This window comes from Zootoca vivipara, chromosome 1 (assembly GCF_963506605.1).
Source record: "Zootoca vivipara chromosome 1, rZooViv1.1, whole genome shotgun sequence".
Lineage (NCBI taxonomy): Eukaryota > Metazoa > Chordata > Lepidosauria > Squamata > Lacertidae > Zootoca > Zootoca vivipara.
In genome coordinates, this window is record NC_083276.1 from 42,331,694 (window position 1) to 42,351,926 (window position 20,233).

At 41.0% G+C, this 20,233-nt stretch overlaps 1 protein-coding gene across 2 annotated transcripts in view; it reads right to left on the reverse strand.

Moving 5' to 3' along the window:
- Positions 1-20,233, reverse strand: part of INO80 (INO80 complex ATPase subunit) — a 67,607-nt gene that overhangs the window by 29,515 nt on the left and 17,859 nt on the right. For both annotated transcript variants that reach the window (XM_035111519.2, XM_035111512.2), the window contains exons 10-25: positions 19,558-19,753; positions 19,332-19,399; positions 18,815-19,024; positions 18,421-18,501; positions 17,967-18,062; positions 16,058-16,117; positions 15,081-15,223; positions 12,771-12,855; positions 11,415-11,532; positions 9,708-9,793; positions 8,583-8,750; positions 7,917-8,050; positions 7,268-7,335; positions 4,152-4,245; positions 3,450-3,627; positions 1,188-1,325 (exon numbers count right to left, since the gene is read on the reverse strand). In XM_035111519.2, coding sequence (XP_034967410.1) covers positions 1,188-1,325; positions 3,450-3,627; positions 4,152-4,245; positions 7,268-7,335; positions 7,917-8,050; positions 8,583-8,750; positions 9,708-9,793; positions 11,415-11,532; positions 12,771-12,855; positions 15,081-15,223; positions 16,058-16,117; positions 17,967-18,062; positions 18,421-18,501; positions 18,815-19,024; positions 19,332-19,399; positions 19,558-19,753 — 1,923 coding nt within the window. The remainder of the gene's footprint in view (positions 1-1,187; positions 1,326-3,449; positions 3,628-4,151; positions 4,246-7,267; positions 7,336-7,916; positions 8,051-8,582; positions 8,751-9,707; positions 9,794-11,414; positions 11,533-12,770; positions 12,856-15,080; positions 15,224-16,057; positions 16,118-17,966; positions 18,063-18,420; positions 18,502-18,814; positions 19,025-19,331; positions 19,400-19,557; positions 19,754-20,233) is intronic.

Here is a 20,233-nt window from a genome sequence, read left to right on the forward strand (position 1 = left end):
TATGCTCCTTGCCTGCTTTTATATGATTATTGCTTCACTATACACTGCAGTATTTATTGCTCTGCTCTTGCTTTCAAGTAATTAGCAGACATTATGCTGAGGAGTGCAAGTTAAGGTCAAGCAGATGCCTTCACTGGTGGCAGGTATCTCGCTAGACAATCCTCAAACACATTCATGGTGCGGAGGGTTTTCTGGTAGCAGATGGTTAGCTGTATTTGTGGAGTCACATCTAGTTTATTATGGCCTTTCGTATTATGTTAACAAACAGTGCTTGCAAGAAGCCAAACACTCTCCAAGTTTATTGACTCATAAAAAGAAAAGTGAATATGCAAGACATGCTCCCCTCCGCCATTTTATTCGGATGTGATCCCTCCCCCCAAAAAATAATAATAATTTATATTTTATGGAGTTTGTATGAAGTGCTGAGCACTAGAAATCTGGTATCCTGAAGGGCCAATTCTGCAGCAACAAGTCATTTCCTCTGCAATCCTGTATAAGCTAAATTCCTATGGACTCTTAAATACGTTTGAGTTTCTCAGTAGCTTACTGCCTAAGAAATGTAAACACAGGTCAGCAATTCAGTAATTAAGTTACCTTTAAAAACAAAAAGTAGGGGGGGAGAGGGGACCGAGATCAGGAAAGGCTAGCAGGGTCTAAGACAGGATCTCTGCCTCAGTGTTGAGCAGCTATCACATAATACTGTGCTCATTACTTTATTTTCTTTACTATAGCTCAATACACATTGGTTCACCCTTGGGGGCGGGGCGGGGAGAGAGGTCTTAATTGCTACTGAAGCCCTGTGAAGAATGTTACTGTTGATGGGAAAGGATTGCATCTGCCCATTTTGCTCCAAGAGACACCTGTGTGTTGCATTGCAATCTATATGCTTAGGCTTGACCAGTGCAATCTGTACATTACAAAATTTGAGTGTACAGACTGCATGGATCAGCCATACAAACATGATGTCCAACATATACACATCAGACAAGGCAGATGTAATCCCATTCCCTTCATCAAATGTGGTATTTCCAGTGGACTTGAGTTCCTACAGTTAAGCAAAACAAGAATCACTGTTAACGAAATACAAATACAATAAGACACAAACTAAGTGCTCTCTGGAAATATCTGAGAACTGGAAAACGTATTCAGAAGAGGGTAGAAAGGACTTTTTTAAAAAAACAACTTACCCTTGGGCTCACTACAGACAGGAAGGACGGCAGCTCTGTGATTTGACAACACTGTTTCCATGAGGTAGCTGATCGTTGATGGATGATGTAATCAGAGTAGCCAATTACTGCTTTACAGTGGCCCGTGAACACAAGGTTCTAAAAATTGATGAAATTAAAAATGTTTTGCGAAGTTTTTGAAGAGTTTTTTTCATAGCAGTTGTATCCTAATATCATAAAGGATACAAATGAACAATTCCCAAATATTTAATTTGAAATATGGACCTTTTTTCCTGAGAAGACATTCTGAGGCCACTACCACGACTGATTAATTTTTTCTTCAGCTTTTACAACTAATGAACAATTACATTGGGCAGAATTACAACATGCAATACTACTAAGGAATGATTTCTACTAGAAAAGAGATCAGTTCACATATCCTGTCCTCAGCGTTTAGTTCTGAAAGTTCTAATCCTTAGCCTAAGTACTAGGAGAAATATTTTTTTGTGTATACAGGCAAGACTCAACTAACGCTGGGGTTATGTTCTGGGGACAGCACCTAAAGCCAAAATCGCATATAGTTGCATTTGATGGTGCAAAGTCATGTCCGCCCCCTTTTTAATTTTTGCTAAGTGTGTAAAGTGGATTGCATACAAGTTAAATGCATGTAAGTTGCAAGTTACCTATATACGGTCATAGCTCGTTTTGCGGCTGGGATCCGTTCCGGAGCCCCGGGTGCTAGCCGAAAAGGATGCAGGGCAAAGCGCATGCGTGAGCGGCAAACCTGGAGGTAACCCATTCCGGTACTTCCAGGTTTGTTACGGATGTTCGCCGGAATGGATGCTAGACGAGGCGGACATTCGCAGAGGTATTACTGTATACACACATGTAAAACACAGACACTAAGAACCTGTAGCTCTCATGCAATCTGGTTTTCATATGATTGCCCATGGGAATATGTGAGATTGCTGGTGGGTGTGGGAACGTAAGACGAGCCTGCTGAATCAGGTCAACGGTCCTCTAGTCCAGAAGCTAACTAGACACCTTTTGTAGTCCTGCAAGCTACAATCCAGCTACAAACACAACTGCACTCTGCCCACCTGTATTCAGAGGCATAATGCCTGCAGGGTGCATATGGAAGCAACAGTTGCATCAACTGTTTCAGTGTATCTGACAAAGTGTGCATGCACACGAAAGCTCATACCAAAATAAAAACTTAGTTGGTCTTTAAGGTGCTACTGAAGGAATTTTTTTATTTTGCTTCTATGCAAATATATATGTAAAAGTTTTTTTTAAACTGCAGTGATCAACTCTTTGTAATTAAAGGTTCTCTCACTCATCCTGGTCAAGCTAACAGTACCTGAAGTACACTGGAAACCTGTTCAAGTTTCCTTTATGCATTATTCACTCTAGTCACTAAATTTAGATGAAAAACAAGTCACACAATGTCCTCCTTGTAATGTAATGCTAAACCTTGGGCTCACACTCTCCCCAAGTCTTTGGTGGAGTCATGAGGAGAAATAAGCTTTTGTTTCTGCTTAAGATTAACTGTCATGTCATTCCAACTCGGACAAACTGTGGTCCATCTTAACTACAGTTAGTTGAAACAGGCCCATTTCGAACCATAACTTTTGAAGCTAGCTTGCTTCAACTAACCATAGTTTAGGGTTAGGTTAGAACAATAAACTGCAGTTAATATAAAACAAAAGCTTTAGATCTCCTTCTTGCAGTCCCTCATTGGAGGGGGAGAAAGAAGGGAAGAGCACAAAAGTCTGAGGTCCACTATAGTAATATTAAATCCCACGTTTAGCACTGCATCTGAATGCAGCCACTAACTATTGCCAATCTTTGTTGTAAAAGGAGCACCAGTCAGTAGTTTAACGATTCAAACACTAAGTACATAGAATAATTTGAACAAAAGGATTGCCTGGTGCAGAATCTTATTTTATTGTAATCATTAATGCCAAATGGTTAACACAGGTTATGTGTGGGTGGGCTGGAAATGCTTTTCCAGCATAAAAATATTTTTAGATACTTAATACTATTATTTGCTGCTGCAGGTTTAACACTGATGCGTCTTACCGCTTTCAATGGTTCTAATTTTTCCACACCGAGAAGCTTCAATATTGGGTAGGATGTAAATAATTTGATTAAGTAACTAAATAGCACAGAGTATATACAACCCTGACCACATTATTCCACTCCATGATATCATCTTTCTTTCTTTACAATTTCATTTAACTCAAGCAGTTTGACTTGCATACAGCTGAAATTATTGCTTACCTGCAGCAAAGTGCAGCTGTGCAAGTTGGGGGAGGAGAGGGGGAAATCGACATCCAGCAGGAAATCTTTATTCTTCAGACGCTGAGTCTTATGCTGGTCATCTTCTTCTGGTTCCCTCCAGAAACGAAAGTGGTGGAGCCTGTAGGCAGCTTTCAGAGACAGGAAAAGAGCTAACCATCTGAAAGAAATCACAGTAGACATTCTTATTCATACCTCTGCGAACAAGAACATAAATACAGGCATACCTCATTTTATTGTGTCTCACAGATATTGCTCCTTACGAGGACGCGGGTGCAGATGCAGGCAGCCCGGCTGCTTCCAGGGAAGGGAAGCTCACCGCCACCCCTCTTCTGGCCATGGAAGTGGAGCTGGTTAGGGCTGGAGACGGGTTTGTTCCCTCCCCCCTTGCAGCCAGGGGGCCCCTGGCTTAACAGACTACAAAGTGTACACATTTTATATAACAACAGCAATGAATCTGTTGTTGTTGTCGTCACTATGACCATTTTTAACGGCCGATTATAGGTTTTGTCATTGTCCAGTATTCCAGCATGGAATATATATAACTATCAGCTGTTAACATTTTGCAATGACAGATGCATGAACCCATTTTTACAGCCTATTTATATACAAGTGATTTTTTAAATAAAAACACACATCCCTCCCTCCTGGTCATTGTTTTAAGATTCAAACAGAATTGCTCACCTGGCTAGATGTCCCTGATGCATGAGGTTAGCAATCTCTGCTGGGGAAACATCAATAAACCGTAGGAAAGAGAAACAACTCTCTTCTTCAGCACCTATAAAAGTGACACAGCTGAGAATAAGCATCTGCTACAGGAAACAATAGACACAATACAGTGCTGAAAAATGCAGATTCCATCTTCTTAGTACCGAGCTACAAAAGGTAGTTAATAATAAGAATTAAAACTACCATTTTACCGGGTGCTAATATGTTCTATTTTGAAGTACAGTCGTACCTTGGCTCCCGAACGCCTTGTGAGTCGAACGTTTTGGCTCCCGAATGCCACAAACCCGGAAGTGAGCTTCCTGCAGCCAATCAGAAGCTGCGCCTTGGTTTCCGAATGTTTTGGAAGTCAAACGGACTTTCGGAACGGATTCCATTCGACTTCCAAGGTACCACTGTACTATGTTCAGTTCTGAACAGGCTAGTTTAAGCTCAATCTCGTTAAATGAGAAGAATTTAAAAAACTAAGCTCTGAAAAATGAAGTATTTGCAAGATAAACCAATAGAAGGAAAAGCTCTTATGAAACAATGGGGGAAGCAGTGATGGTATATACCAATAGATTTAAGAAGACTGCAGGGGGTCAGACTAGAAGCCCCTTGGGGGGTACCTTCCAACTCTATAATTCTAAGGCGAGTTCAAAGATGAACAATTGTTCATTTATTGAGGAGAAGGTGATAAAGATTTCATCTACAGAAAGGAAATTTGGATTAAACATTAAGAACATTGAATGAATGAAATCTTTATTACGGCCAAAGGCCCACAATATAATCTTATGGAACACAATGTACAAAAACACTGGGCAAGACAGGATAAAATAAAGCAAGAGTAAATAAAGTTTAAAAAGGACTTAAAAATTCAATACATATAAACAGATATAATTTGCAATAATTCCTTGGATAAAATAGATGGAACAGTACGTTTGTTTCGACAAGTTTCCGCTATAAATCGGGTAATAGAACAGATTTTCAGTAATCATGAAGTAAACCATTTTTCCTTTTGTATGAGAGAACTGTAACCAAATATCTTGCTACTAGCAGTGTTCTGCTAGGGTCGCTGTCTTGTAGCAGATATGTTAACTGAGACTCCAAGTTCTCAGTCAAACTTTCTGTTATTAAGGGAAGTAGAAATCTGGTCCGGGAGTCTGTGTGCAAGGGACAACAGAATAATATATGATGGAGAGATTCTATAGTTTTGTTATCACATGCACATAATGCTGAAATTTGTCCTTTAGTAAACCTATTGCCCATAACGTTGGATGGAAAAACGTTAAATCTTGCTTTAGTAAAAGCAAATCTGTGGGCCGCAACAGATAAAGATGACAAATAAGATGGAATCTGCGGTGTAAGCCGTATACCAAGATTCAGCGGTGAGCATGTACCACTTCCCATTATGACATTTTGTTGGAGATCAAACTCATCTAGTTTTTGCGTAAGTGTTCTTTTGGCCGAGGCGAGATCTAGTTTCAATAGGTCCGATGGAGACAGTCCATAGGACACGATTTTTGTATGTATCTTCTCTGCCCATGGGCTAGCGAATTTGTCTCGCCAGAGACATTGGATAAGATAGAGTTTTGAAAGTCTGTGTCGCAAGGACAACCAATAACAAAAAATACGCCTCCATAGGGCGTTTTCTAGAGAAGGGATTTTTAATTCTAAGCGAATGGCTGAATTGCTCACACACTGGGGCAGTTTTAATAGACGTCTCAGAAATTGATTTTGGACTATCTCCAAGGACATCAGGTTTACAGAGGCCCCCCATAACGGGGCAGCATAGGCCATTGTCGCGATCACTTTAGCATTATATACCTTTAAGGCTGATGGGACATGAAGAGCTCCGTCAGAAAAGAAAAAGCGCAACAGTGCGAACGAAAGAGCTTTGGCCTTATTTAGGGTATATGCGATATGTGCCTTCCAGCCCATGTTGTACTGGAAGTAGACACCCAGATATTGAAATTTGTGAACCTGTTCAATGGGTTTCCCCTCCAGTTCCCACTTATAGGTTTTCCGACTTCTTGAAAAAATTAGAACCTTTGATTTGGCTTGATTTATAGTAAGGAAATTTGATTTACAATATGAAGCAAAAATTTTAAGGGCCCTCCTAAGTCCGACTCTCGAGAAAGAGAGAATCACGGCATCATCCGCGTATAACAGCAATGGACATCTATAATTTGCCAGGCGGGGGGCGTGGATGACTAGTTGGGATTCGGCTAAGGGTGCCCTCATGTCACTGATAAATAAATTAAACAGGAAAGGGGCTAAAATACACCCCTGTCTGACTCCTCTATTGATAGATACAGGATTTGTAAGGTCACCAGCAGGAGTGATCCTCACCCTGGCAGCCGACCCTTCATGGAGTTGAATCATCAGCCACAGTAGCCTTCCATCTATGCCCCAGCGTGCCAGTTTTTCCCATAATAACCTTCTAGGTATACTATCAAACGCGGCCTTTAGATCTATGAAGGCCGCACAAAGCTGGCCTCGCGTTGGGAATGAATATTTCCGAGCTAAATGATACAGAACTATTGCATGGTCCGTAGTTGAATGATTTGGTCTAAATCCAGCTTGTTCAGGGCCAATCAGCTGGTTTTCATCGGACCATTGAACAAGTCTGGTTAAAAGAAAACGTGCATATATTTTCCCAATAATTGACGAAAGACTGATATTTCTGTAGTTCCCCGGATCGTCTGGGGAACCTTTTTTATAGATTGGTACTATGATGGCATCCTTCCACGTTTTTGGTATGAGACCAGTGGCATTTTTATGGCCTCCGCTGGGACCAGATCGGGCCCGGGGGCTTTACCAGTTTTTAGTTTGGAGATTAAGTCTAAAATTTCATCCGGTTCAGTATTTGGCCAGATGGGTAGGTGCTTGATTAAATCATCAGAAGAATGAGTAGAAGGTTCTTTTTAAGAACATTGAAGTGCAAAACAGTTCAGCAATGGAATAATCCATCTAGAAGGCACTGCCTTCCTTGGAACTTCAATTAAAATAAGAATTCTAATCCTAGTGCCAATAAAATGCCTTCCTTCACATAATGAAATGAGCTAACTTCACCCTTATATTTTTCAACCTACCTCTCCTATGGAAGAGAGACTGCTGGATGTGGTCTGGAGCAAAAGGAGAAAGTAAAAACTGCAACCACCTATAAATTGACAGAAGAATAAAAATGGGACAATTTAAACATATATTAATTAACTCCAGTTCAAAGTTTTGTTTCTTTTGTATGCTACCCTTCCTCTATGGAGCTCAGAACATTGTTTTTGCCTAACAATGCTGTGAGAGAGATTAAGCTTCTATTCATTCACAACAGCTAAAATCCATGAGTTCACAATTGTTTTCTCTAGGCTACAATCACTCTACCAGAGAAGATCCCAAAATGGCTTCAAAAAGTACCAAGAAACCTCTTCCCTGTTGCCCAGAGAAAGGACTTCCTTGTTTGTTTTGAAGTCATTTTTTAGTCTTCCTTGGTGCATTTGTGACTTATTATTTCTCTACATCCCATTAACCATAGCTGTGAGTGGCTGATTTTTCACAAAGCCATTGGTTAGAATGGTCCCTACATATTTTGCTTTGTATCTCTCGTTCTACAGGGTCTTCAGACTTGCTTTTGAAAAAGGAAACAAAAAATGAAAGGTTAGAATCTGGATCCCCTGCTGGCTCTGGGTCCGGTATAGCAGGTTCACCTGTATCTTCCCTCTTGGCAGGTCTGCCAACATTGCTTACCTGTCCCGTGAGTGGTTAAACACCCTGATTTGCCCATGACGGTAGAGAAACTTTGAAATCTGGTATGGCTTTACTGAAATGTGAAATGGAGACCAAGTTTCTTGTCGTTCAAAGAGTTCTGGATGATTGCAGACCTATAAAGGAAATTTAAGTTGTCAGAAACTGCAGAGGGAAAAACCTGTGTATTAATTCTCCTTAATAGCTGGAAAAAACCTGGACAAATTGCGAAGCACGTCCTTAATAGGACTACTTGATTAAAAGTGGTTTGAACATAGCAATTTAAAAAGTAAATCATTGATTAAAAGTGGTTTGAACATTGTAATTTAAAAAGTAAATCATTGATTAAAAGTGGTTTGAACATCGTAATTTAAAAAGTAAATCATTTTAGGCTAGGCACATGTGAAATCTAGGCAATATAACTGCGTTCTCGGTTGCCCATCCTGCTTTCTTTCCAAAGGATTCACTCTTCTCAGCACAAATTAATTTGTATTGCGTGAAATGGCTAGAACTTCAGCTGTGACCTATTAGCTGCAGCATACAGCCACAACTAAAGACTGACTGCAACTTGTTCAGTGCTGTACTTGAATGTAATGTAGGTATCTGGTCATTTTTGCTGAAGTGATCATCAGACAACCATATTAGCATGACAGTATTCACAAATCTCACCTTCCGAAACTGCATGACTAGATTCATGAGGCTACTGGTAGTGTTCTGTGCTTGCTGGGTTGTACCCATGGAGGACTGCAAAAGGTCATCAATAGAAATTTTGTTCTTCAAAGCCTGGTACAGTAGTTTTTGCCGGCTGGTTTGCTGGCAATACATAAGGATCTCAATCTTAGAGAGAAAGAGAGAAAGAGATTGAAGCATATTAAACTGTTATTGAGAGAAGCCAATAGCAGAGCCAGCACAACCTGATTAAAATTAAAAGGCTTTCCTTGATAAAAAATATTTTTAAAGAGTGCACAAGACAGAGAGTGTAGAGATAGGGCTTGCTAAATTTTCCCTGGGAAGGAACAGCATGGATGAGGTGGCAGCTAATCTTTCAAAACTGAAATCCAGAAGTAGGGAAATGAAACAGAGAGGCGGGGAATGGAAACTAAGCCAGCAAATGTTATTTGTGAGATATCATGATGCATAATAGTCAATGTTATGGAATAGGCATAATTTTGTGGACTGAAAAATGTTAACCGTAGCTGCATGACAGAGCATCAGCCTAGATGCTCTTGGTATGATAATGCAAAGTCTTCTTTGGACTTTTAAGTCTGATTTTGCAACATTTGATTGTTGCACTGAACTGCTGCTCATTGCAAATCAAAATCAAAATCTACTCATACAATTACTACATCGACAATAAAAAACTAGGTTTCACTACTTTCATTTTCATTAAATCGTATCTCATAACTATGCTAGCAGTGACCAGTTTATAAAACTGAAGTGATGCAGCCAAGGTCTTGGATCTGCAAATAAGTGCATTCTGATAATTGACAAAATGGTTTGGATACACAAGCTGACAATACAGCATCTGTTCATTAACTGACTTTGCTTTGTAAAGACTGTTCAGCTTTAAGGATTTTTATGGTCATATTTTATATGAATGTACAAGTTTTGAGAGAAGATGACAATACCATTTGACTGTGCTGGTAGAAGTTCAATAACTACTGGAAAGGGAGAGGCCTTTTGAATTCTGATTTAAGGGAGAACACGAAAACTGTAAAGCAAGATATAACTAAAGCCTTTAAAAAATGGCAACAACAAACATGAGGGAAAACAGAATTTGATTCTGTTTGGCACCTTATCTGACAGCTCGTTTTCCACATCTTTTTTGATTCTCCTCAACATGAAAGGCTTCAGGATCATGTGCAAGCGAGAAAGCTGATCTGAAATTTGATGAGAAAGAAACAACAACCTACAATTAAAAACTTGTCAGTTTGCATTTCTTAGTACAGAAAGTATTGATCTGATGTGTAGAGATCTTTCCTATTCTAATTCATTCAAGAAGGTTCTGGAAGCTTCTCTGTGTGAAACAAACAAGCAAAAGGTTCATGATGTTTGGGCTATTCCTTCAGAGAAGCTGACTACAGCTGGCTTAAACTGGTCATGTTATCTCTTTTTGTCAAGGTCATGCTGACTATGGGCCAGAAGGAGCCTGGGTCTCTCTCTTTTCTATCTCTTTCCTTCTGGTGTGGTGTTCTGCACAAAGCATGCTTAATGTTAAGGTTTAGACTTATTATAGGTTATTGTAAGTTTCAGTGAAGTCTACTGCAACTGGGCTTCTTATGAACAGTGCCAATCCTGAATGTATTGGATTTGTGACCATTATGCTCATTTGCCTTCAGTAGCAGTAAAGCTCTGCTGGGTGAAATATTAATTGCCTCTGGTCTATTTTTGGCGAATCCTGCAATGTATTTAAGTTTTTACTCTGCCAACTACAGTCATACCTCGGGTTACGGCTGCTTCAGGTTGCGAGTTTTTCAGGTTGTGCACCGTGCTGAACCTGGAAGTCCCAGAACGTGTTACTTCTGGGTTTCAGCGCATGCTCAGAAGCACTGAACCGTGACCTGCGCGTGCGCATATACAGCGCTGCGGGTTGCAAACGCTGCGGGCTGCGAACGTGCCTCCTGGACGGATCACATTCGCAACCCGAGCGTCCACTGTATACAGTCGTACCTTGGAAGTCAAACAGAATCTGTTCCAGAAGTCCGTTTGACTTCCAAAATGTTCAAAAACCAAATTGCGGCTTCTGATTGGCTGCAGGAAGCTCCTGCAGCCACCAGAAGCCCTGTTGGACGTTCGGGTTCCAAAAGAACATTCGCAAACCGGAACAATCACTTACGGGTTTACGGCATTCGGGAGCCAAAACATCCGAGTTCCAGGGCATTTGGGATCCAAGGTATGAATTTACATTAGAATTCTGCTGTGGATCGATATTGAGTAGAATTCATGACAAAACTAGGTTCTACTATTTTGGTTGGAATTTAGCCAAATTTAACAGTTGGGCCAGCAGTGACCAGCTCATAAAACTGAAGTGATGCAGTCTATGTCTGGAAACTACTAATGAGCACTGACAATTTAAGTTTTGAAAATAACATGAAGTTGTCATAACTAGTAGTTGCAAAGAACCTTATCCTCCATAAATGTGTATAATCCCCTTTAAAAGGTAGCCAATTTGGTGTCCATCACTAGATCGTGTAGGATTGAATACTCAAGTTTATCTTTATGTTGACCTAGGAAGTATTTCACTATCCCAAATCTCAGACACTGCAGTATTCTCCTTCCCTATGTGAAAAACTGCTACTGCTGCTCTTGCCAAAAACTCATCTGTAGTCTTATCTCAGCTTCCACAAAAACAATCCTTAGCAACACATATTAAGTCTATCTGAATGTAGAGTTAAAAAGCAATTAAGGAACAGTTCACAATTCATTTTGGTCACTGTGGGCAGTTCTGCTCAAGCTGCAGAATTCTCATGCAGAAAAGACAGATTCCTGCACAATACTCACTCTCATCAATGGCCGATTTGTTCTCTGCATGGCTTTCGATATCTTTAGAAAACCACTCATTGAATTCCTCGTGCGAGTCAAACAGTGTTGGCATAATGAAATGAAGCAAAGCCCAGAGCTGCAACATAAGAGCAAAAGTAAATACGAGAAGCTAGCCCACCAAGTAAGTATACTATAGAGTCTTGCCAGTAACTCTGTCGCCACTTAAAAGGAAACCTTTCAATAACTATGACAGAGAAGCCCCTCTCCACATCTGATAGTAGGGTGAAACAGGTCTTTCCCTTTTCTAGTTCCAAACCCAACCACTAGGCTAAAGCTATGGGCACAGAGTGAACTTCAGAAAGAGAGGTCAGCAAGAGTGCAACTACGCAGATTGCACTAAAATAATTCTGTTTTCTATGAAAGGAGTCTCAGAGTCACACACGTCTGGGTCACTAGCAAGCTTCTCTGCTGGGAAACGAGAACAGGGTGCTGTAAATAAAGAAGCAAGAACAACTATCTTCCAGATGCGTAAAGGAAGTGCCCTGACTGTGATTCAAATGCAGAATGAAGCTTTCCTGCCAATTCTCCCACCCTTCATAGTAAATTTTCAGTAGATGTATAAAGGGTGACTGGGTGCCTATTTGCACTTCAGTAATAGCATCCTTTGCTGCCTCATTCATAGTGGGTGCCCCCTTCTGGGACCCTGAAGAATAAGGAAGGGAGAGAGCAGGCCATGTGCAACTAACCCAGCAGTGTAACAACTAAGATTTTGCATCTTCTAGAACTGTAAGGATAAAAAATACCATCTGTGACCAGTGAGTGTACCACAAGCTGAAGCAGGGGCCATTTACACAGCTATTCAAGGGGTTTCTGCTGAACAGTTAAACTATCAATATATGTAATCTGTGCAGCACCAATCAAAATTTAAGCAACTTCATTATCCTAGTCAGTCAGCTTATGCAGATTTTCAAAGTCTATAAGAAATTGTGAAAACACAGAATCATTCATTGATTCTTTGAAAAACCAATTAATTGGTCTATCATGCATCTTTAACACTTTTCAGTCCAATGAATGGGATATAATACTTCCATTCATTTGATCCCTGGTTACTGTTATGGTACGTGTCCAGGAACATGGGAACGATATGAGCACACATATGTGGGTTTCTATTAGAAAAGTTCCCACTGCCAAAAAGGAGAAGCTAGCTTTTAAACAGAAAACAATAGAACTGTTGCAGCCCAAGCAACAAATTAAACTTCAGCCTGTGTGGAGTATTCTCCTGAAGCAAATATATTGCTTGTTTAGATACTGATGAGCATATCTTTGTTTATAAATTAATCTAGAATAGTGTGAACTGGAGGGAGTGGTGCATACCTCAGCCATGGTGTTTTGGATGGGTGTCCCAGTCAGCAAGAGTCTATTTCGGCACTGGAACTGAAGCAGAATTTTCCAACGAACGCTGAAATACCAATGTTATTTTAATTAATAGAATTTAGCTATGATAAAAAGTGGCAATAAAGGAAGTTACCACTTTATATTTTCAGAAAGAACATGAATGCATAAGGTATCTTCTAGGAAAGAGAAAGGACTACATATGATTTTCCTATCATGTTAAGTCCCTACATTCCATTTCTTTCCTGAAGTTATTCTAGAGATGCAACATAATGTAAACCATATGTTGTGATATAAACAATTATGTCAAACGTTAGGTAAAGGTAAAGGGACCCCTGACCATTAGGTCCAGTCGTGTCCGACTCTAGGGTTGCGCGCTCATCTCACATTATTGGCCGAGGGAGCCGGCGTATAGCTTCCAGGTCATGTGGCCAGCGTGACAAAGCCGCTTCTGGCAAACCAGAGCAGCACATGGAAACGCCGTTTACCTTCCCGCTGTAGCGGTTCCTATTTATCTACTTGCATTTTGACGTGCGTTCAAACTGCTAGGTTGGCAGGAGCTGGGACCAAGCAACGGGAGCTCACCCCGTCACAGGGATTCGAACTGCTGACCTTCTGATTAGCAAGCCCTAGGCTCAGTGGTTTAACCACAGCGCCACCTGGGTCCCTATGTCAAACGTTACTGAGCCATAAATACATCTGACCACTAGCTTCAGTCGTGACCCGCAGTCTGTAGTGGTGCTGCCATTGAAGATGGTGCAGAAGCTGCAGCTAGTAAAGAATGTGGCTGCTGGCTGGCTGGCGAGGCAGCCTATGGGACCAGGCATAGATGCTTCTGAAAGCACTGCATTGGCTGCCAGTGAACCACCAGGCACAATTTGAAGTGTTAGTACTAGCATACAAATCACTTTGTGGCTTGGGACCCAAGTACCTAACAGATTGCCTTCCCCAATGCAACCATATCAGACTTTATGAGAGGCAGGCGAGGCTACAACTCGGCTCGGTGGTTCCCCATTTATGGAATGCTTCCCCTGTCTCCCTCATTACTGACTTTCAGAAGGAATTTAAAAACAATCCTGCTTACCTAGGCATTTAATGGCAAAAAGATAATGTCCCTGGCAACGTTGAAATCATTGGCTGAGATAATGTTTTTAACCATCTTTAGATATGTTTTTTGTTAGCTATGTGTTTCCCAACCTGGGCTCCTTTGGAAGGCAGGTTGGGACTGAATTAATGAAATAAATATAATAATAATAATAATAACACCCAGGGATTGTACAATGTGCTACAGAGGACTCATAGGAGAACTAGGCTCTGGCCTTGTCCCTGTGGGAAGAATCACCACCTCCTCAAGCACCTTCTTGGCTGGAGGACACAGCCCTATTACTATCCTAAGATTCAGAGGAGAAGTCTCTCTCACTGTAGCCTGCCTCTCCAGTCCCGAAGGAGGCAAGAAACTTCTCCTCTAAGGGAGCCAGGCTTACTTCATTACAGGTTCAGTCAAAGTTTATAGTCTTCAGTTGGATCTACCGTGTTTCTCCAAAAATAAGACACCGTCTTATATTTATTTTTCCTCAAAAAACAACAACACAGTGGCTTATTTTCAGGGGATGTCTTATTTTTTTAATTAAGTATGGTACAGTTTAACCTACAAGGTTAAACTGCCTATCACTATGGCTTATTTTCAGGGTATGGCTTATTTTCGGAGAAACACGGTAGTGCTTGCAGGGACAGCGTCTTCTATGGCTGCTTCAGCAATATTTTGAGAGCTCTCCAAGGTCCTGCAGGTACCATGGATTCCTGATGTAACTACTGCCTTGGGACGCTGCCAGGTTTCTCACAGGAAAAGGACAGCTTTCCATTCAAGTAAGTTAACACAACCCCAAGAATTTCAAGGAGGTGGGTGCTACTGATCAATTTCAATTCAATAACTCATTAAGAAAGATTTTGGGAAAACATTATTGCATCCAGTTGAAAAAGTGAATTTTCCAGTCACAAACTGCCCAGATTCCTGAATCTGGGATGATAAAGTATGGGCACCTTGATTTACGTATCAAAATTTATACACCACTTGATTATTGTTGCTGTTGTTGTTTTAAAAAAATAACCCTCTAAGCTATCACAACATTGTATATCCAAACTAGGTCATGGCAGCTTGATCAGAGATGGAAACATATATAAGAAAAGAAGTGCAATATTAAGCATTTTAAGATAGTATAAATCTGTTACACCCGTGCTTCCTTTTCTATCACTGGCCAAAAGGACTTAAGTTTAATTTTTTCTTCTTCTTACCTAGAGCTACTTTTCAGTGCCTGTGCCTCATCTAGCACCATGTATTGCCACTTAACCCGTTGAAAATACTTCACATCTTGGACTACAAGCTGATAACTGGTGATCACGACATGGAAAGGAGCATCCTGAGTATACAAAGTCTTCTGCAATTATGAAAACATATTTTAGTTATATAAACTGAGTTTACTCGTCAGTGATACTAATGTAAAATATCTGTATTCAGGAACTCACACATTACATTCCCCACATTTTCCATATTTAATGCCTGAGTTAATGGGGGGGGGGAAGAATCCACACACTACATTAAGAGCACTGTTGGTACTCTCCCTTAAAAGTAAACCTCCAATTTCCTAACTGGAAGGTCCTGTATCATAATGATTTACACCACGACATGTGGTTCTACCACTCAGGAAGCAATCTGCTTGCTATAGTCCAGGCATGTCAAACCTGCGGCCCTCCAGATGTTTTGGCCTACTACTCCCATGATCCCTAGCTAGCAGGACCAGTGGTTGGGGAAGATGGGAATTGTAGTCCAAAACATCTGGAGGGCCGCAGGTTTGACAGACTTCCACTTACATTGTTCTAAGAGTCAGGGCCAAAGTAATAGCAGATTCTTTCATAAGAAGAGCTCAAAAGTTGGAGCAGGGAAGGGAAAAAGTTCAGAACAGAAGCACACAAGGAAAGGGAAGAGTAAGCATAGATGCTGCAGTTGGGCAAGAGACATATAGGATATATAATGTGGAATAGTGAGAACTGGGACTTAAAGGACCATGGAAGAAGGAAGGCTGTACAATATGCGATTTAGAAGAAATACAGAGGTAGGTATTGTAGGGAAGATGAATACTGTATTAAACTAAAACTGAAAATGGGAACAGCATAATGGATAAGTTTATCATTTGTCCTTTGGGGATATATCTTCACAGTCTATTGTAAATGAACAAGAACCAAAAAGGCTTTAAAAATAAGTTAAGACGTACCTGACTCCAGAATTTCCTGATCACTTTTCGGTCGTGGGGATTTCCCCAGTAAGGTAGCACCTAGGACGTACACACAAATGTCAAGCAAACCCGAAGAGAAATGAAACTATTTCATATTTCTGCCCTAAGCAAAACACCCCTCCCTCAAAAAAAAAAAATCCAATAAAGCATTATTTTTCACGAAGGCAGCATCAATTTCTCTTTCAAACATAATACATTTAATGCTACGCTGCCATCTGCTGATAAAGATAGGAACAGCATAAAATAAATTATGAGTATGTATGTATACGGTATGAGTATGCATGTGTACGGTATGGGACCCAGGTGGCGCTGTGTGTTAAACCACAGAGTCCAGGGCTTGCTGATCAGAAGGTTGGTGGTTCAAATCTCTGCAATGGGGTAAGCTCCCGTTGCTCGGTCCCAGCTCCTGCCCACCTAGCAGTTCGAAAGCACATCAAAGTAAAAGTAGATAAATAGGGACCGCTCCGGTGGGAAGGTAAACGGCGATTCCGTGCGCTGCTCTGGTTCGCCAGAAGCAGCTTTGTCATGCTGGCCACATGACCCAGAAGCTGTCTGCGGATAAACGCCGGCTCCCTCGGCCTATAGAGCGAGATGAGCGCCGCAACCCCAGAGTCGGACACGACTGGACCTGATGGTCAGGGGCCCCTTTACCTTTATGTATACAGTAGTTTCCCTAGGGCGCTTTTCACTTTATGTGACAATTGAAAATTGTGGGGTTTTTTGTGATACATATGTAAAGTGTGAAGTAAAGACATACAGTCCCCAAACAGACATTGTACACATACTAAGGAGTTGCACTCCTCTGGCTGTTGTCTGCAGCTTGCTTAGGGACATGTTCTCTTCCCTCCACATTTACATGCTTACCACGAAAAATGGTGGTAAAGCCAACTGCCATGTATAGTGTGAAACAGCTTTAGATTAGTTCTAATAATAATAATAATAATAATAATAATAATAATAATAATAATAAATTATTTATATTATTTATACCCCACCTATCTGGCTGGGTTTCCCCAGCCACTCTGGGCGGCTCCCAACAGAATATTGAAAACACAATAAAACATCTAGGAGGACTTGTGGGCTAGGCACTGGAGTGATGGGACAATCTTCTCAGGGTACAAAGACCCAAAAAAGGGTTATTCACCAGAAATTTAGAAAACAATTAGGAAATTACAGCTAAAAAGGCCAGGGAGAAGAGGGGAGAGAATGAATCATAGAATCATAGAGTTGGAAGAGACCACAAGGGCCATCCAGTCCAACCCCCTGCCGACATACTTCTTAAAAGTAAAGGTAAAGGAACCCCTGACCATTAGGTCCAGTCGTGACCGACTCTGGGGTTGCGCGCTCATCTTGCATGATTGGCCGAGGAAGCCGGCGTACAGCTTCCAGGTCATGTGGCCAGCATGACTAAGCCACTTCTGGCGAACCAGAGCAGCTCATGGAAACGCTGTTTACCTTCCCGCCGGAGCGGTACCTATTTATCTACTTGCACTTTGACATGCTTTCAAACTGCTAGGTTGGCAGGAGCTGGGACCGAGCAACGGAAGTTCACCCCGTCACAGGGATTCGAACTGCCAGCCTTCTGATCGGCAAGCCCTAGGCTCTGTGGTTTAACCCACAGTGCCACCTGGGTCCCTAACATGCTTCTTACACCCTCTCAATTTTCAGTCTCAGCGTATATTCCGGCGTATAAGACGACTGGGCGTATAAGACGACCCCCAACTTTTCCAGTTAAAATACTGTTTGGGATATACTTGCCATATAAGAAATACGACCCAGCGTATAAGACGACCCCCGACTTTTGAGAAGATTTTCCTGGGTTAAAAAGTAGTTTTATACGCAGGAATATACAGTAACTTTGTGGAATCATTTCAAGAATGCTTGTTACCTTAAACCTAGGAACAAATCTGGCAAACTCCTGATGCCAGTTGTTTAGGGTGGAAGCCGGTGAAATAATTAAAAAGGGTCCCCAGATGTTCTCTCTCTGGAAGAGGAAAGAAAACTTAACTGAATGAAGCAATATCCGAAACAACATTAATATGAAATATTGTGTATAAAAAAATATATAGGGTATAAGGAAATTATGTAGAAAAATATATACAAAGCTCAGTTAAGATAATGGAGCAGTAGGGCTATAGATCGGGAGGGGGCTGACTAATACCAGGGAACACAGAAAACATGCAGCTATATAAGTCCTGGAAAGGCACTTAAGAATAGCAAAGCAGGTCAATTTGGGGGATGTATGGACTGAAAATAAATGTCAATGCAGAAATGTATAAGTTAAGGTCCATTTAAACCACATATTAAGTACAGGGGTTGTAAAAGACAAAGAATCCACCTACCTCAGCCAGATGTGCTAACAAGGCAATACTCTGCACTGTTTTACCCAACCCCATTTCGTCTGCCAGGATTCCATTGATGCCCTGCAAGAGTTACAGCCACTTTACAAATCTAGTCTGAGCAAGACAGACTAAAATGCCCAAGGCTAGCTAGAAAATCAGTAAATTACTGAAGCCCACTATCCTCCCTAAACATCAGATGCCATTTGAAAGTTCCATAATATATGATAATCTGTCAGGCTATCCCTGATACTATATCTTGAGTTGTCCTTATAAAGGATTTTTTAATTACAAGACTATGAGCCCAGTTCATCTATTTGCAATGCATCCCTTTCCTTGGAGCTATACCAAGAAGGAACTCGTCTCAAAGAACTAGCTTCAAGTAACAATAGCATACCTGCTCATAAAGGTTGGCCAGCCAGTTCATGCCTTTCAGCTGGTAGCCTTTCAGTTTACCATTGAAAATGGTAGGCTGTGGAATGTCCTCTCCTGCCCGGATAGATGGGTTGGCAAGGCTGTAACTTTCTCCAAAGCCGCTGCCAGACCTGTTGGCAGCCCGAAGGGCTGCTGCTCGACTCTCTTTAGCATCTTCATCAAATGACCGTGTCTAAACAAGGAGAAGTGGGGGGGGGAGAGGTTATAACCCCATGAAAACTTAGTGGAACACCATTACCAGTGGACCAACCTCAGTAGTTTCTACATGAGTAGAATCAGGGTTAACAAACTCATTGTAGTAAGATTTCCCTTTCCCTTGCTCATGCTTTAAAATCAGCAGAAGCCAGCTTTGTCATAGTTTCAATAGACACAGAATTCCAAATTAACAGATTTATGGTGCACAGACTAAACCTAGTAATATATAAGGCAAGCTTAAGGGCCCCGTTCCCGTTCCAGGCACTTTTCTCCTTTGTTCTTACCTGGGCCTGATGAATCCGATAGGCATCTTCGGCATTCTTCAGGGCCTGAGCCTTGTAGTAGTTACTATCTGAAAATACCACCAAATTTGGAAAACGAAAAAGTCCACATGGATTAATCTCAAGGCTTCATAGATAGGCCAAACACACACATATCCAAAAGCCTGCAATGCAGCAATGACTTGCATGATTCACCTAAATCATGCCAGAGTTCAGTTCAACTCCTTACCATAATCCTCCTGGGTAATGTTGACTACGACTCCTCCACCAATATCAATCTGCCTCTGGATAGAACTGTCTTCAAGTTTCCTCAAGATTTCCTCCTGGATTCCATCGTGTCCTATATCACGTTTGCGGCTCATGAAGTGGGCATACAGCTCAGTCTGTGTAATCAGGAAGTTAAGTTTTCTCTGCTGCCGTTTAGCCTAAAATAAGTTACAGAAGGACACAGAAAATCACAAAAGTGCTCACTTCGGCTGGACGTATACAAAAGTAACCTCAAAAGAAGTTAAAACAATACACGTAATTTTGATGACTGTAAACATATTGAAGACTTAATTATATCCTTGTACCATTTTAATATCAAAGTGATGACAATCACCCTACCACTGCAAAAACATTTGTTCTTTCTTGCTAACCTTGAGATGAAATCTTATGAAAAGGCACCGTATGGTAAAGTAGGCCTTGGCTGGATTATACAAAATTAAAACAGAAAATAGATCTTAGCGACAAAAACAAAAGTCATTTTCAGAAGAAGAGAAACACAACCAGGCCTTTCTTTAGTGGCTAGCATTTTGACACAGGAAAAGATTGCTCTTCAGGGCATGTAAAGAGATCTTATTTCTCAACTAAAGGAAAACCAGTATTATAAGTACCAGCAGCCTAGCACAGAAAATTGTGTTATG